Below are 19,190 nucleotides of genomic sequence, written 5' to 3'. Positions count from 1 at the left end.
CTGTTGCCATTTTCTTATGGCAGACTTAGAAGCATTTAGAAGAAAAATCTATAAAGTGAAAAAAGAAAGATATGTCACATTTAATGATAATAAATGTATGTTTTCTTATTCAGAAAAATGTGATAAAGAAAATACTGAGAGAGATATAACTCAAGTCACCAATAGTTGCTTTACACATGGAGAGATGCAAGACCAGTCCATTTGGGGAAATTGTTCAGATGATGAACTCATCAGAAGTAAGTATTTTTCGAGAAAATTGGAATGACTTAAAGATATGACTGTGATAATATGCTCTGAGTTAATTTCTCTGGAAATCTAGAAATCAGAGTTTTCAGAGTTTTTCTGAAAGTGTTTTTATGTGTATTTTAAAATGTAAAGCTAGAACTAGGATGTAAATAATACTTTGTTTTCATTCTTTCTTTAGAAAGGAAGAATTGACCTGTACATTTTGGACTCAGTTCTCATAGAGATTTAGACAAAACCTAATTCCTTCTTGAGCAGTGACTAAGTGGAAGTCAGACAATTCTCAGCATAGTGGACTGTGAAACTGAAAAGATAAAGACAAAGCTAAAAGACATTAAGTAGTACTTTGATAATGCCATTGTGGCCCCTGTTCTTTTAGCCAAACTTTGTTTTTTACAATTAACATTTTTATCACTACTTAGTTTCTTTTTATTTTTTTCTCTGTGTTCTTGCTCAACAGAATACATATAAAGGCTTTGGTATGTTTTCATTTCACTCTGAGAATGTCTGGGAATACCAATATCTTTTGGCTGCTATTCAGATGACTGTCAGTTTCTCCTCTGGAGCTTAGGTCTGGTCACTAAGTTTCCCTAAGTGGGCGTGAGATAAATTTACCATATAATGAATTATTCTCTGTAGTAAATGTGTAAGTATAAAGATCACTGCTATGCTACACCTGGAAGAGCATAGGAGTAAATCTTTCGGAATTCTCACTTATGATAACCAAGTTACCATGTCTTATTCTTATTCCCAGTGTGGTCAGAGAAAAAGGATTCCTTTCTGGAAACAAAGGTTTTTGTTTTGTTTTGTTTTGTTTTGTTTTGATTTAATTTAATTCAGTTCAGACAACTTCATAATATAGACTTTTTGTGTGTTACATATTACACTTACTTTGGATTTCTGAATATTTCCTTTACTTCTAGAATGCCCAGTATCTATCCCTAACTGAAAACCAACCTGAATAAAGCAGAATAAAAGGGAAAAATCAACTTAGTAGAAAACATACAATAAGAATAAAAACACCATTGAAGGAAATTTCAAGATTTCAAACAAGAGCTCTAAAAGAGAGTTTGTCTTGATTTAATTTTAGAATCATTTTGGTTTTTAACACTTTGTCTTGGAGAATGGAATGAAATTGGAGAAAATGAGACTCAAATTAGTGGGGAACAAAATTTATATAGCTTTTTCCAAAGAATCAAGCAATACATTATTTCAAGTATACATTTATCCCCCAAACATGTATTGGTTTTCTTCTACCCAAATGTTAACTCTGCTGTTGTGAAAAATGATTTTGTGAGATACTGGCATATTTTACCTGTGATTTCCTAACAACTGGAGAGTTAGAGCTAGAAGAGTTCGTAGAGACGATTTTACCTCCACCTTTTAGGAGCACAACTGTTTTCTCATTTTTTTTTATAGTCAGAATTTTAAGTGTGTGTGTGTGTGTGTGTGTGTGTGTGTGTGTGTGTGTGTTTCATATAATTGATTTAGTTCCCTACTTTCCCAAGGGAACTAGGAAAAAGTTAATAAGAACTCATGACAAAAACTGAAATGTAAGCACTATTGCATAAGGATATGGAGAGTCATGTTTAATGTGTTAAAAATTTTTGCTCTTTGATCAAGCTCGTTTTTATCATAGAATTCATACCATTAAAGGGAATGGATTTTAAATGAAGTACTCTATTGTCTATATGGATTAAGTGGACAGTGATAAAAAATACTGTAAATTACATGAAATCGTTTCTTTATTGAGATAATGATGCAGCTCGTACCATAGGATGCTGGAGTATTTGGGAACTGTCTAGTTTCTTACTAATATGCACTGAATGAATGCAGAGAGAGATTTATGGCCCCCTCTGAGAGAGGTACTGGGAAAATTGACAGACAAATGGATATACAGAGGATAATGGCCAAAGATAGTAATGCTGCTCCTGCCCGAAACATAAGCTGACAAGAATTTCCAAATATTTCTGGGTTTTAGCATGCATGGAATTCTGATAACAAATTTCAAAAATTATTTTTTTTGTTATTTTCCTGGTCACATTTTTCTAGACAAAAGAGATTTTGTTGGGTCTACAAAAAGATTTGATGTCTGGATTGCCAAAATGGAATGTTTTATGTCATCTTTAAACCCAATTCAAGTCTGGATAGCATTTGAAAGTTTAATATTGTGATAGCTTCTGCTATTCCAGGTCCCTAATACAAAACTCTACAAAGCTGCCTGAATTTCTTTCTTTGGCCTTTCCCATAGAATCTTTGACTCTCTTGACATAATTTAATGTTTGTTAGGGAGATGTATTTTCCTCTTGATTCAACAACTAGCACATTTTTGGGGCCTAGTAAATTTTTCGTAACAACAATAGACCCTGGAAAGAGAGCTCTGGCTCAGAGATGCATGGGGGAGGACGGGGACATTTGTGGTGAGTCAGGACCCAGCTGGCTCTTGTTCCAGGAGTCCTGTGTGGCTCCCTGAGCATTGAGGAAGAGGCAGACAGTTAGCTTTCATGGAATTGCTTTTAGTGTTCCCACTATAGTGTGAGGTTGACGGGATTGAGGAATCGTCAGAAAAATGAGGCCGGCTGGGCTGTGGGAACATTTTCAAATGCACAACCCACTCTTTTTCCAAGCTTCCATGGGACAGCTCAGCTGCATACGCAAGGAGTAAAGGAGAGTGACTCTGTTTAATATGACTTCTTATTCTCTATCTATTCTTGAGAATGGTTAGTGAGAGCTGACAGCTAACATCTCGTTTTCCTACATAGCTGCTGCCTTTTTTGTTGGACATTTAAGGCATAATTTATAGGGGACTGTTAGCTGTCAGTATGATGAAGCTGTTTTTACTTTTCTGAGAATAACTGAGCTCTGGAAAGTCAAGGGAGTGGCTGCTTTGGAAATTGTATTCTAATTAAAGGGTGTATTCTCAGGCCTCATAAACGAGATCCAAGCTGAGAATAATTTCCAAATTATTCTATGAACTTTAACCCTGACCTCGGTGGACCACCCACTTGTGGCTCATATTTGGTTGGTTATGCACACAGAAGTTCGAACTTTGTTTGCCTATTTTGGTACTTCTAGAAAACATTGCAGGTGGCAGACCTGAGGTACTGCGTTCTTAGGACCTGGATTCCAAATTGCCCTTGAGTTGCTAACTCATAAGACAGAATTCTTTCTGGAAGTTATAAATAAAAGAGAAGAAGTCCATATGGAATCAAACATTTCGAATAAATAGACCACACATAATCTGGTCAGGGAATGCGCATTGTGATTCTTTTTCCTATGAAATGTAAATTAAAAAGATGATTCAAACTACTCATTTGTTTAAAAAAAAAACTAAATCAAATCAGTAAAGAATTAAAAAGTAAATAGAAGTTTTATGAGAAAATTTTATATTTGGAAAGTTTTATTTTTCATTTTCTGATTTTTTTTTTCTTTTACAGTTTAAAAGGCTTTCATATTCTGGGAGAATATTTGGGGGTATAATTTAATTTTTGAAGTGGGGCTTAAATTATCAAGTTCATCTTTTTATGGAAACACCAGTTAAGACTTTGGCTTTTCCTTTCTGATTATCGTAAGTGATACAATATATGATTTGGAGCTATGCTTTTTTTAAATAATCACTATTCCTCTGACTTAGTTAAATGAATGTTGCAATGAAGTGACAACCTCAGTATTCATTTTTCTATTTAATTTATAATATATGTAAAATGTATAAACTGATGAGGAGCAATAGGCAACATTTCATGTTTTAATTAGACTAGAAAAGAAGCAGAAGTAACATTTGGTCTCAGTCTTCAGGTGAATTTCTAAGGTAGGCATGTGTATATGTGTGTTTGCGTATCTTTCTTTGCTTCTACTCATAGGCATGTATAATATTTTCCTTTAATTTAGGTCAAATTCTACTATTCTAATTATTTTCTATATAGAGAGAGCTTACATTTTCTTTGTTCTTTTTTCTAAAGTGCCTCGGGTCTCTATCTCAGATTTTTCTAGGTCTTTCTGAAAATTTTTATTTCTTAACTTTATCCTTGGATATTGCTTTTGCATAAATGTTTCATAATTCTAAATGTCATTACTTAACTCCAGAAATTTTCCTTAGCTTCTCTTCTGAAATAAATTTCCCATTAAATTAAACTATTTTGTTCTGCTAATTCTCTCCTTTGTGATTTTGTAGAATTCCCATGATCTGAAGCAAAGTTAGAATGCTCTACTTAAATGGTAATCCCCATTCTATTTAACCCATTTATTCATTTTGAAGAGTTTTTAGCTCTCATAATAGTAAGCGCTAAATTGATAGTAGAATGCAAGCCCTCTTTCTCTCATTCACACCTGCCTCCTTTTTATGGAGCTGATGCATTATGCTTTTTCACTCATCTTACTACTTGAAACCTTTCTCTTGGCATCCTCCGATATTTGAAACGCTATTATTTCTTTTCCTAGCCTTTGCCAACTTACAATTGGTCATTCCTTAATAATAACATTTCATCACTGTCGAGAACTCTTCCTCTATGTAAAATACTGAAAGAAAGGCAGATACTCAGATGCACAATTTCTATACTTAGGACATTTCTTTTTTTGATGGTAAGGAAAGAGCACTGAAAGGTTTGGATTAATTTTTTTTTTTTTTCAGCAGCCCTCATGTTTGAATGCACATTATGTTAAGGCTTATTTGGTTTTCTTTAGAATTCACTTTAAATAAAAGAGGCTATAAACAACACTCTCACCCCCGATAAGTAACACCCAGTAAGCTGGGAGATGTAACTTTTGTGTTACCTTTCTCAGGTAATCTTATTCTTTCTCTAATATTTCATGCTCATTCATTTTTGAAGCCCATCTTGGGAGAAAGGCACGGGACTTTCATCTTGCTAGTGTCTTTAGCCCATCTGTCTCTCAGAAAAAAAAAGATATATATATTTTTCAATGTACTGACTAAACACTTACGGGGCTGCGGTATAGATTCTTTGATTATTGCTGTTAAAGAGGAATTTTTAATGATCAATTAGTCCACAATTCAACTTGTGAATTGATTTAGTGTTGGGTGGATAATCATAAGCCGTTCTGATGGCTACCCATATTTATCTCACTGGTCAAAGATAGCCATTAGGCTGCATTCCAGAATGGAGCTTAAGTTCTCTGGCAGTTCTTCTTCAGGGTGCTTTGTTCCATACTCATCTGTGTTCTGCCCAAGAAACTAGAGTGAACCATTGCTCATCCCTTGTTTTGAGCATCTTGTGTTCAAGGTCCTGGAGCCAATGGAAGCCAAGTGCCAGGATTCAGACCCTGGATGTGTCATGACTACTGGTGTTGGGCAAGTCACCTAACCTCTTTGAACTCCACTTTCTCATTTTTAAGATGGAGGTACTGATACTGTATACTCCATTGTGTAATTTTTGAGGATTATACAAGAAAATGCATATAGTGTGCTTACTAAGAGAGTAAACGTTCAAAGAATTTATCAGTTTTTATTTTTATTGTCTTTAGGCCAAAATATCAGTTTTAAGGCTTTGTTGTTGTTTTTTCTGCTATTTTTTTTTTTTCCCCTCCATGGTTCCATTGGGTTACATGTCTAGACATGCAGGACGTAGACCAGGTCTTTCTGAGACCCTTAATATTTATGTACACAACAATCAGCTTAATAAATATTTGATAACTTAAGTGTATTGAATTAATAAGAGGAGGGAAGAGGTGTTTTACACATGTTGCTCCTATTATTTCAGACTTTAAGGTCCTATGATAAAGATTCTAAATCACTACATTTTAAAAAATTCCTTCTAACCCCCTTTGTACTCCCAAACCACGCATGATCCATTCATGTCATTTCAAATATTTATAGATGACTCTAATGATATTAAAGCAATCAAGCCCCCAGTTTGACTGCTATTCACCAATAAGGCTAATCTGAAGAGTTCTCAGTGAACTTATAGCAGTGCTTTGATAACATTTAGGGTCTATTGAGGTGGGTAAGAATAATACTTTATTTATGGCATTTTGCTCCCATATTCCTTATTTTTCCTTCCTATCTATAAGAAAAAAGTTGAGACTACTTTAGTTCCCTCCCTTCTTCATCCCTCATTTCTCTGCTTACTCCCTACCTTCTCGCCCTCTTTACTTCTCTCTCTCCTTCCCTCTTCCTTCTCTTATCTTTCTCTGCTCTTCTAAATGTTTTTTAAGTGCTTTGTATAGTATAACAATGAATGTTGTTACTATTGTTCTTATTATTTTAATTTGTTACTTTATTCTATAGTAGTAGTAGTAGTAGTAGTAGTAGTAGTAGTAGTAGTAGTAGTATTACTTTTATTCTAATTTGTTACTTTACTCTTAACTCTTACATACCATGACTCATTCAATTTCCAATCTATATTTTACTACACTTTGTCAAAGATTTTCAGTCTCTTCCTGATATTCCTAAAATTGATTGATTTTTCTTAAAGAAGTTGAGGTGGTATTGAAATAACAAGTGGTGACTGAAGTCTCAGTGAGGGAACCAGATTTATTCCTTTTCCATTTGGGAGTTCTTAAAACCTAGGGAAGAGCTAAGGCCTGGGAACTAGCTGTAAGATTACTCTGAAATGCTAACCACTGAAGAAATAAATAACATTTAATGATCAAGACCATAAATGCTGCAGTCTAGATAACTTTAGTTCTCAATCTTCAAACTTCCTGGAATAAACACTCTGTGAATTTTCATGTAAATTATTTTTTGTAGAACATATTGTTATTAGGATTAGGAGTCAAACTATAACTTTGAAAACAATAAAAATTAGTTACATTAAGAGGTAGTGCTTACAGTATGCCGATACAATGTTATGATGGGGCTACAGTGATGAACAATACAGGTGTTGTGTCTGCATTCAGAGTTTACAGTCTGGTGGAAGAGACAGACTGTTCATCCTGAAATGATAATGAGTGTTTTGAGTGCTATGATGGGAAGTGCAGGTGCTGTCTGTTCGCATTTGAGAAGCACATATCCTTGTTTGAGGGAGGAGTCAGAAAAGGCTTTCCAGAGGAAGTGATGTCTAGGATTATATCTAAAGGAGTTAGCCAACCCATGGGAAGGGTTGGAGTTAGAGTGTTTCAAGCCAAAAGAATAACATACATACAGGTTGGAGATAAGAGAGAATCTGGCCAGTTTGAGGTGAGTTGGAGAAGTTTTGTACAAGCTAGGATGTAAAATGTTAGATGAGGTTTGGAGAGAGGTGGGAAGGAAAGAATCTGTTATCAAAAGGTTAAAGGAATATGGAAGATGTTAGATTAGCAACTTAATCAAATTTATATTGTAATTTGTCTATATTTATGATAATTACTCTTGCAATCATTAGAAAATAAGAACAGGAAGACCTGAAGGCATTAAGATGCCAGCTGGGAGACTTGTATCAATCCAACTGAGAAAGGAAGGTATCTTAGACTGAGGTACTGGCAGGTAGGATGACAAGAAGTAGATGGATTCCACTTTTTATGGGGTATAGTCAATGAGACATACGGGGAAAGGAAATAATAGGTGCTGGAAGGAAGTTAAGGTTTTTAGTTTGGACAGATGATAGATGTGTTGAAAGGACAATGGAGAAAGGATTTAAGAACATTGTCCAAAAAGAGTTTGCAGTGATAAGTGGTGGATGTTGGATGGGTAGAGAAGGAAGTAAAGATAGGAAGGGTCTTACAAATAAGGGGAAAAAAAACCCAGAAAGGCTATCCATCCCTAAAGGTTTCTATTCTTTAAGAAAGAAAACAAAACAGGTATGGATACAGTAAGTGAATGGGACAACTGGAAAGAGAACATGGATTATGAGAATTGGAAATATGAATTTAAGATTTCTGAGGTGGAACAATCCCAGGGGAAGGTAAGGCCCAAGTTATGGTCATGAGGTTAGGTGACTGAGATAGTTTATCCTAAACCCAGAGTACTAGATTGGGAAGAGCTTTTGGAGGAGTTTTTATGGTCTTGGCAAATTAGTTGATTTGTTAGTCACAAGCGTGAGTAGTTTGTGTATCTATATGGAACAACTGCCAAGTGGCAGTGATTCCCTACTTTTATCCAGCCACAGAAGGAGTAGGACCTGCTCTTGCTCCATAGGCTCAATAGGGAATGGGAGGAGGTGTATCAGAATGAGGAGTGTTGATGGAATTCCCTTTCCACTCCTTTCAGGAGCTCCATTCCCCCTTCTTCAAAGCACCACTGAGAGTCAACACTGGGACTTGCCTAGTGTTTCCTTCAAGCAGTACTTCGGGACTTGGTGGTAAATCTATTATCCACAGTTCTTCACCATAAGCTGCATTTTAACCAAGTCCCTGAGTTTTGGAGCAAGACACATGAAAAGTCAGGGAAGTCTCTTTTAAAACCTTCAGATACTGGTATTAGAGGCCTTCCTAGACTTCTCAAACTGAAATGAGTTTTTCTACTTCTCATAGCACCCTTTCCTTTTTAGTCATTGTCCCAATTTGAAATTAATTTTTGCTATTATATGTCTAATGTCTACTGGCTTTAAGTTGTATCCCCAGCAATTAGCCTCATTCTGGGACCATAGTAAACTTTCAATAAACTATTTTGGATGATTGACTGTGGAAATAAAAAATGTTTTGCTTTTCCCTCCACTAATTCCTTTCATTGACTTTTGCCATAGCACAAATATGTCTCTCTACCTGTCCAGTGTTTTCCTTCTCTCAAGTTTCACGCATGTTATCTGTCTCCCCACATCTTTAGCCGTATGAGCAGGCCTTCTGTGATTCCCTTGTCTCCTGGACTCGCAGAGTGTTTATCTTTGTCTCTCCTAAAGGACTTCTTAACTTCAAAATTATAGTGTACATAGTGATGGTCCTTTTCCCTGTCACTGAACTGAAGGCTCCTTAGAGGCAGGATTGGCATCTCATTCAGTTTTGCAACCCTAACAGGGTATAACCCAGGGCCATGAACAGAGCTTGTTCCTAACACTTATATGTTAATTGTTGAATAAATGAAAATTTGCACCTTTCCACTACATTTAGCTTCTCTGTAGGAGACTGACAGCTTTGAATTGGTTAAGCTTTAGTAATTTGTCTTAAAATGCGGATTGACTATCTTTGCTGCTCTTAAGGAGCTAATTTTCTCAGTCTACAGTTCATGCATTTCAAAGGATGCTTTTTATTAGTGATATTAACAATGTTATTACTTATAGTTTTTTACAGTTAATGAAAAATTTCAAATTAATGATCTAAGTTGGCCTATCAGCAACTTCATCAGGCAGGTAGGATGAGTATTATCTGTAGATGGGACTGAGCTCAGAAAAGTCAGGCAGCTTGCCTAGGGTCACACAGCTAATACTGCAATTATCCAGCAGTGATCCTCAAATCAAGGGTGGAATAGAGGGAAAGGTAGAGATTTTGTGGTGTTTATGGTCTCCTAGAGATTGTATTAAAGTCACAGGGGAGGTGGCAGTTATTACCTTATTCAAAGCCCAAAATTCTGATGCATTTCCCTAGTTGGAAATTATTGTCATTCTACCACTATTAATGATGTGACTATATCCTGCCTTTGTGTTGGGTCAGAAAAATTTGGGAAAATTGCAACATACTCTACCCCTTCAGAATTTCATCTTCGTTGTGATAAATTCAAGACAATTTCTGGGCTTAATTTTTACTTAATATCTTAGAAAAAAAGCCTTTTTTAGTTTTCAGAACTTATTTACTCATTGCCTCCATTAGAAATTGGTCTCATTCCAAGAGATAGAGAATCTTAGCATTTGTTGTTCTTTTTGTGGTATGAAGGTATAAATTTTATATAAGTTTTATAATATTGGAAAAAAACTATTATTATTTATATTTGTAGCCTTGTTAAATGGCACAGTGAGGATGGATGGCACAATGGACAGACCTTAGATTCTAAAACTTGATGTAGCTATAAATAATTATTTGGTTATTTTAGGAATCCTGATATATTAAACTAAAATCAAGGATTATGTCATATATGAGTCAATTTTTTTTATTAATGAAAACTCTTTTGCTTGTTTTTCTGAAGAATTATAAATGTCCGGTGCTGCTTTCATCTTCTTTTTGCATTATCTCCCGAGTTGGAGTAAGCTTTCAGTTAAACAACCTGTGAAATAAACAGCTTTCCAATCAAGTGTTTGTAGATATATTGAAAGGAATATCTCTGTAACTATTACAGCTAGAGTTTGTTCTTGGAGTAAGGCAAAGTCCCTTATAATAGAGATACAGTTTACCTAAGAGTCATATTAATAAGTTAAAAAAAAAGATCGGCTTTTTGAATAATATATGAATTCATATGTTATCAGTGGTATCTAGGCATTTGGGACAATATATAATTAGTTTCAATTCCCTTTGAGAAGGAGATGTGGATGTTAAAATAAATTGCTGATAAAGCATATGCTTTGGAGAATAGTGTATTTCAAAACTTTATGCAATATCAGCTATTTCTTTCAATGGTATGGAAGTATAGCGAAAGAGTGAGAAGATTTATTAGGGACAGTTTTAAACCATTCTTATTGTATAAAAGTTCATAGTTTGCTCACTTAGGATGAGTTATTAAAAGAAAAAGAATAACATATTTATAGGCCTGCTGGGAAATGCAAGTTCTATACAACTTCTGGCACAATTGTTTGCAGCCAATAACCAATAATAATTATTTGCTTATATAATAATAATCAGAATTATAATATTTAAGCTTTGGATTTGGTCATTAAGCTATTAAGAGTTATTCATTTGCAAAATTGAATAATGCATCTTCTAGAAAATTGGCACTCAGAGTAATACTTAGAATTGTGAAATAAATATATTCTGAGAGAGGAAGAGGAAAACAGAGTTTGGAATAAACTGATTTTAGTAAGTTAAGTGAAGAAACTGCCTCTGTGGAAGGAATAACTTTTCTACTAGGAAAAAATATTCCTAACTAAATCATTCTTGCACAGTAAAATATCTAATCATTCTTACCTTGAGGGAGTTCCTTCAAAGCTTACAGTTTTATTGTGGAAAATAGGCTATCATACATACAGTGCATATAGTGTAAAATACTCCTCAAATACAGTTTACCATCTACTCCTGGGTTTTTAAAACACAAAAAGAAAATACTGTACCTTTTCTTCTTTTGCACTCTGAAATTTGTTCAGTTTATCATTGTTGTCTTAAATACATTCAAAAGATTATTTTCCTGAGAAAAGGAGCCCATTGCTTAGCCAAGGATTCATTGCTCCTTGCTCGTCATCTTTCTCAGGTTTGTTTATTTTGATAAACACTAGGTACGTGATCAGTTCCTTGTCTCCATTAAGCCTAAAGAAAATGAGAGGTTTGTTATAACACTCACTGGGAAGAAGTCTTCAATTTAATTTGTTTTTCTGATGACATCTATAGCGTTAAAGTAAAAATATTTAAAAGGAACAGTTCACAGAGTGCATACTTAATGTGCAAAAAGCGCAAATGTGTGGGAGTGCTCATTTTCTGCATTTATTTTTTTCTTACAAAAACAAACAAACAAAAGCCCAACCACCACTTTTTGGACCTAAAAAACAAAATAGGATAACTAAGCTCACAGAGTGAGAATCTACAGCTCTGGCAGCCTGAGTAAGAGCGGTTATAGCTTGGTCAGTAATAATGACAGATTTTAGTGTCCATTTTAGTGTTTGAAACACTAAATTACAATGAATTGAAAAAATGAGTAGTTTATAATCCTAAAATAGCATTTCTTGAGGGGTAAGGATGACGGTAAACATTTCGGGATGGTTTTATTATTTTTCTTTTAATTGCAGGTACAATGTCATTTTCACTTCTTTGGGTATTAATACAAATGTGGGAATATTTGTGGGTGGTCTATTTGCAGGAAAGGCTCGTTATTATTTGCCTCTCCACATCCAATATATCCCTATGTTTTTTTGTTTTTTGTTTTTTGGTTTTTTTTTGGCGTACGATATTTAAACTCATTCCCTTGGAAAATGTCATAAAGGAATTTAATTATTCAGAAACTTAATTTTTTAAGTCTTCATAAGGGCTGGTTTAACTGAGTTTCCAGCCAGTCAGACCTGATGCAATCCACTCTAGTATGCCTTGCCAACTAACTGCTGAACTCTCACACACTGATAATGATTATACATGAAGACTTTGGAAGAATTGGAGGTGTCACTGATGGAAGGTACAGACATTGCATGGTGCTTTTTTTGAGTAAGGGAAGGTACACATATGCCAAGCCAATTAGCTTAAATCCCATATTCTAAATAGAGCGCCCCCCCCCACCAAAAAAAAAGCATATGGAGGAAAAATGAAAATGAAATAATGGCCAAAAGCTTGACTTACTTGTTAGCTTGCTCAATTTTTGGCGGGAGTGAGGCTCCTGGTCAGACACAGTAAAGGGGTGGCGTGCAAGACCAGTGCTTAGAGAAAGCCTATACGTATGATTTGGATTCTGCTTCTGCCTAAAACTTATTAGCTGTGGAGTATTGCGCAAGTCACTTTTGTCTTTCAACTTCAACTTCTGCATCTTAAGAATATAGATAGAGGTACTTCCTTCTCTCAGACATGAAAATCTAAATGGAAATGTTAGGTTTAAGTCTCTAGATAGATAATAGTTTTACACAAATGATGAGAATAATTACTATGTAAGTTAAAGAAAGAAGTACATGACCACTTTGAGTTATGACTTGGGAAGAATGGAACCTTTCTCTTCCTTTAATCACATTTTAAGGCTAATCCAGAGATACTATACAGAGGACTGGCAGAGAAAAGTAGAGTATGACCCTCTGGATTCTCTCTTTTACTATCTAGGAGTTAGGGGATAGAGTTGAGTATGCATGTGATAGTCTCTTTTATATGATCCTGAAAAGAAAAAAACAAAAACAAAAACCCAAAACACATCAACAGAGCTTCCTACAAAAATGTGAGAAAATGAGCTACTGCACTGAGTAGACCTCTCTTTACTTCAAAATTATTTTTGTTTTAAATGAAATATCTTAGATATTAAAATATATGAAAGAATATTGCAAACACCAGTGTACCAACCACACAGATTTAACAACTATTAACATTTTGCCAAGTTTTCTTGAGGTTTTTTTTTTTTTTGAAGAAATAAAATATGTTTTTCTCAACATGGCAGCTTGAACATACATATTCTACATTTTTTTAGAATTCCGACTTAAATGATAGTAAATTAATAATTTTTAAAAGACATAAATTTAAGGAGAGGAAAAATAGAAAAGAAAACAGTGGATCATACATGTTAAGAATTTTCTGGAAGATAGAAAGTAGATGGAAAAATAATAACTGACTTTGTAGTGCTGAGAAGTCAGAACCAAAGTGCCAATGTGACACAATATGGCATTACCCTAAAAGGCTTAAAATTTGGAGGCATGGGATGACGATGAGAGCGGAGAAGAGTGTAGGTTGAAAGTCTGAATACGGAAGACTTAGGACATTGGTTCTCCTCCAATCCCCAAACTGAGGAGCCTTGTTACCTGCCACACTGGGACTCTCACAGGGTGATACTCTGGAGAATTTAAACCAAGGAGGCTCCAGACTCTCAGTGCCTGACATAGAAGAGCATGGGTACGAGTGGCATATTGACCACAGGGCATAGTGAAATCAACTGCCTGAATGAGGAGACATATATAACAGTCACATCCTCTTTTCCTTTTAAGCATTGATGATCATGATCCAGATGTTGCAGACCAATAGAGAAAAATATTAATTTTTATATTCTCTGTTTATTCATTTTCCAATTTTGAAAAAAAAAATGATGGAAGAGATTTAATCTTACCTCCTGCTGGTTGCCATTGTCACTAATAGCAGCCCAGAGCTCCTGACACCTGGCTAAGAGCTGGGGGATTTGAACCTTGTTAAATTAGTAACTGTTGGCTATAGATGGACAGAAAAGTACTCAATCACTACTATCACTCCTTCAGTATAATCTTGTTCTTGATGAATATTTCCATTTAAGGTGTCATATCTTTTATCCTCTTATCCTTCTTTCTCTAGAAAAATAAAATTTTAATAATGATGTCAAATGATATTATCTAGGTTGCTTAGATTCTAAATTACAGGGACCTGATGAAGTATGTGCTTACATTTTTTTTTCCAGATTGTTTTCAAGATATTATGTTTTTCTACATGTTGACATTGAATTATGGACCTATTCTCTTGCAATAAAGTTAGGGAAGGTATCTTAGAGATCAGTGTGTTCAACCTCTGTGTTTTTTCAGTTGAAGTATTGAAGCAAAAAGAGATAAACCATTTGTCCAAAGATACCCAGGTAGTTATTGGCAGAAGCAGGGCAATAAGTCTTGAAAATGGTCTTTGATTATCAATGAGAATATGTAATTACCATTTGCAATTTATAAACCGCAGTGTGTTTTTTTTTGGTGGGATTCGAAAGACTATATTAATAGAAAATAATTACTAGAAATTAATAGGAATTTTTAAGGGCCCAGGTAGATTGAATTCACTGTCCAATTGCCTATTTTGTTTTCTTCTTAGAGTTTGCCTTTATGATAAGAATTGCTCTTGGTCAGCATTCCATCCATCTGTGGTTCCAGTATTAGAGTTAAGATTCTCCAGTAGAGTGCGAAAGGCAAGAGATAGGGGAATCTCTGGAGAGGGTGTATTTTTTTTGCAATCACACAAGGTATTACTAAAGGGTGCATGTTGCTCAAATAAACCCTGGGGAGGTGGGAAAAGGGCAAGAGCTACTAGTAGAGGATAGTGTTTTAAATGAAAAAAGGAATCTGATTTAGGAAACCGGAATAAAATATGAAGACAAATACATATGAGTCATAGTCTCATTTCTAAAATCTGAGCAGATTCGTAAGAACAGCAGCAAGATTCCTCACATCCATTCATTTTACTATTAAAGAACATCAAATTATTCATGTTATTCTTTCTAGACTCAGAACAGTTGCCATGCAATTGCAATATAAATAGATTTGTGCATTTTGGAGAAATGGTTATATGTGTTTCTTTCTTGGAAAGTAATTAAAGGGTAAGATTTCTATAAATGTTTCTTAATATTTCAAATTGTGGTTATATTTTAATTTTTATATACAGTTGATGGCCTCTTTATGTAACTTCCTAAGAACTCTTTTATTGGGAATGTTTTGATTCACAGTATGTATTTAAGCCAAGAGAGTGGTCTTATAAGTAAATGATTTATTGTAATAACGGCATATATGATAAAAAGTACACTATCTGAAAGAATATTGCCAGGAAGAGTTTATGCAAGCACATTCTGTGATTTTTCTAATATATTTGATAATGTTTATAATTTGAATTGGGCGATGAATATATGATCGTCCAGAGAACTTTGTGATATTCTCTAGCCACACTGGCTTTCCATCAGTTAAAAAAAATATGTGCTGACCCAGCCCGCTTCCAGGCTTGGCAGGTGTTGTTAGCCTGGCCTGAAATCCTGTTACTCATTCTCTTTGAAGGCCCCTTTCCCCTCAGGTCTCTGTTGAAATGCCGTGCCTAGCTATCCAAACCAAAATAGTTTCCCTGGTCATTTTCTCTTAAGTAGTACTTTTCTTTTATAGCATTATCATAATTTTAAATTGTATATTCTGTTTATTATTTGTTTAGTTCCATGTTTAATTTTTTTTTATTCACCTCTACTGTGTCTGATACATAGTAGATGTTCAATAAATATTTGGTAAAAGAATGCATAACACATAAAGAAAACATCTTTATCTTCAAGTGCTAAGATTTCTTATAGTTTCAGATTAATTTTTACTACCTACAGTTATCATTAATAAGTTTTTGTCTATTGTTGAAAAACAGAGTGATATTCTTCTAAATATTGATGAAATTAATATGAGGCCTATTGTGATAAATAAATCTGGCATTCTTATTTTTCAATTCAGTTAAATTACAAATAATTGCTGGCCTTATAAATTACACAATGTGTGTGGGATTGTTATTGAGGTTTGGAGAATTAAGATACTTGCTAGAGGTTTGAAAAATCGTCTGGATTAAATAGAAGTCATTATCAGGGAGGTGAGGAAGAAGGCAAGTGTGCTTCTGTTTTTCTTGCTTACCTTTCTAGGTAAGCAATATATACTTATTAAGATTTATTTAAATGATTGAAATTGTGATCTATAGAATGATCATTACTGTTTCCTTCTATCATTCTATCATTCTTTCATTCATTTTTCTAAGTGACTTGACCACTGTTTGAGGTGCTAGAGCAGATATTCAGAAGTGCTAGGCACTTAGATGTATCACATAAATGCTCATTGAGTGACTGTACAAATGAATGAATGGCATGTTTCTTCCTAAAGAGGAGCACACAGTAAGGTGGAGAGGGCAGACCTTTAAACAAATTTTGCTCTGGGGTCAGAAAGGGAGGAGCTTTGGGGTCAACATGTGACCCAGTACTGACCAATAGGACATCTTCTGGAGGCTTTCCGGAAAAGGGATTTTTATATTCTTAAAGATACAGTTGGAAAGAGCACCCTCTTTTTTTGAGGCTGTCATCTTTGGATGTGATGTTTTGAGCTGTGTCAAAGAGTCCTATAACTGTGAGGGGGAGAGCCTGATGGGAAAGTTGACAGGCTAAGGATGACAGAGAAAATATAGATCTTGCAAAATTAATAATAATATAGTTGCCCTATTCTTATTATATGAGATAATAAATATCTACAAGCTTCGTGAGGGCAAGGTGTTTGTAAAATTGTTCACTGTAATATCCCTTATGCATAAAACAGTGGCTGGCACTATAGTATATACTAAACAAATATTTTATAATAACTTTAGTTTGCAGCCAAAGTACCTTGACAGATTTACTGGGTTTTAATGCAAAATTAGAGGAAGAAATGCTTGTGTAAATAGTCTCATTCATGTTAATATTTAAATATGGTTAATGACTTTGTTACTCTGTGTTTAGGCATTTCCTGGTGTTTATGTTTAGGTAACATTCCCACAGAGGTTAAAATAGTCTTGAAATATTGATGACAACAAGGATCTAAAATTCTTATTTCCCAGATTTTAAAGCAGCCCTATATAAGGAGGGAAGAGGTTTCATCGTAGAAGACAAGATGAGAATAATGAGCAAATAGTGTTATTTTTACTTACATATTGAAAGCTTTCCACTATCATGAAGCTGTAATCTATGATTCACATATAAAAAATAATTTAAAATATATGTATATGAATATATCTTCACAGGTTTAGAAAACTTTATTGCACTTTTTTTTTTTTGAATAGTGTTATTTATGTGGGATAAGCAGCTTGTTCACCAGATCTCTAATAGGTAGAGGTTGGGCATGATAATTATGACCATCCTAGTCTTAGAGTCAATTCTTAGAACTTTGCTTGGAGTCCTAAAGTTTCAAATTATGTCAGAGAAAGCTTCATCTATAATGAGAATTTTTATTAGGACTAAAGCACAAGGGTTTCTTTGTCTCAGACCATATCTTAAAGGAATTTATTGAAGAGTGAAAAGCTATCCTAATAACAAATACTCACCAATGAACTTCGAGGGTTGTGAGATATATTAAAACTGGGGAGTTCATAACAATTCATTTTTTTTCTGGTTTACATTGTATAAGCTACTGGAAATACATTTACTTTTTAAATGTTCAGTTAGCAATTCATAGTTTCCTCTACATAATTTTATATCTTCTAAATGAGATTTCATTTGCATTTCCATTGCTCTCTAACCTCAAGGAGATACCAGTTTTACTTGTATATTAAGTTAGATTTACTTTTATTAGGGAGGGGGAAAACTTTATATATAAATTGGTATTGACTTTTTTTCCACTGTTATTAAAAAGTTCACTTAACTAGTATTTTTGATGTTTTTCCCTACACATACTAAGATATCTGTAACTGAAGCTTTAATTCCCTTGTTATAATAGATAATTTTTTGAATCCTTGCTATAGTTCCACCATTCTCATATTATGCTTTTACAGCAATTCCCTAGACTCATGAAGGCGAAGGATGAAGTTTATAATGGTATTGAATAGCAAACTGTTGCTTGATTTATTCAGGAAGGTTGTTATATACTGGGATCAAGTGACAGCTTAAAAGCTAGTATAATTTATCATCATCAGTTAATTTTCACTGAGTGTCCACTGGGTGCTGAACATTACACAAGGCTCTTTGTCAGCAAGTATATGTTTGATAAGGTTGATGGAACTCTAAGAAGATGGAATCTTATCCTTAAGGAGCTCACTATATAATCAAAGGCAAGTCAGAAAATGTCTAGTGTTAAGTTCTATGTGTAAAATGTGTGTAACTAAAAGTGTTTTTTTTGAAGGGTTGTTGTCAGTAAATTGAGGTCCCACTCTCATTACTATTTATATTTCCACCAGAAAAAAGGGGGTGATGTTGGATGGACCAAGAGTTGGTGTCTACTATGGTCCAGTTCTTGGCTAACCAGCACACATTTGTGTTTGTGTTTGTGTGTGTGTGTGTATGCACAGATACCTTTTATTCCCATATATAATTTCAAAATATTCCTACTAAATGAGATCTAATTTTTCTTCAAGCAAAAATGTGTACTCTGCCTCTCTGAGAAACAAAGAGGTCACGTCTAGATGATACATCTAGAGCTAATGTTATGTGCTCATTGATCCATAGACTCTGGGTGATGTTTTTTCTTCTCTAAAATGCTTTAGAAATCTTGATCAAATTTGGTTGTAGCTCCTCATGATCCTGTAACTTATGTCTTAAAACATATCTGATTGTATAATGGTGAAAGAAATATAAGATAGCTGCACTGTAACTTCTCAAGTACAGTACTTGTTGAGGGAATACCCATATTCCTTGGTTAAAAATAGTACAGAAGGTGCTGTGGCAGGGACTCTTTATTGAGTTTCTTTCCTAACGTTGGCCTGGGTTCTGTGGCCAGTGGATGTCTTATCCCAGGATTATCTACTAAGATTTCCCTTGTTGGATGTCCTTTACCACCATCTCTGAAAAGGCCTTTAGGAAGATTCTTCTCTTTCAGGGGCCTTAGTAGTTCTTTTTTTTTTTTTTTTTTTTT

General features: G+C 34.5%; 1 protein-coding gene across 3 annotated transcripts in view; it reads left to right on the top strand.

The window, feature by feature from the left end:
- MDFIC (MyoD family inhibitor domain containing) overlaps nt 1-19,190 on the top strand; it is an 89,940-nt gene that overhangs the window by 20,943 nt on the left and 49,807 nt on the right. For 2 of the 3 annotated variants that reach the window (XM_011372401.2, XM_023537957.1), the window contains exon 3: nt 114-236. The exons of the other annotated variant lie outside the window; for it this stretch is intronic. In XM_011372401.2, coding sequence (XP_011370703.1) covers nt 114-236 — 123 coding nt within the window. The remainder of the gene's footprint in view (nt 1-113; nt 237-19,190) is intronic. 3 annotated transcript variants of the gene reach the window in all.

The sequence above is a fragment of the Pteropus vampyrus genome, unplaced genomic scaffold, assembly GCF_000151845.1.
Source record: "Pteropus vampyrus isolate Shadow unplaced genomic scaffold, Pvam_2.0 Scaffold206, whole genome shotgun sequence".
In the NCBI taxonomy this organism is placed as follows: Eukaryota; Metazoa; Chordata; class Mammalia; order Chiroptera; family Pteropodidae; genus Pteropus; species Pteropus vampyrus.
The sequence above is the reverse complement of the archived record's forward strand: the minus strand, read 5'-3'. Positions and strand labels throughout refer to the sequence as shown.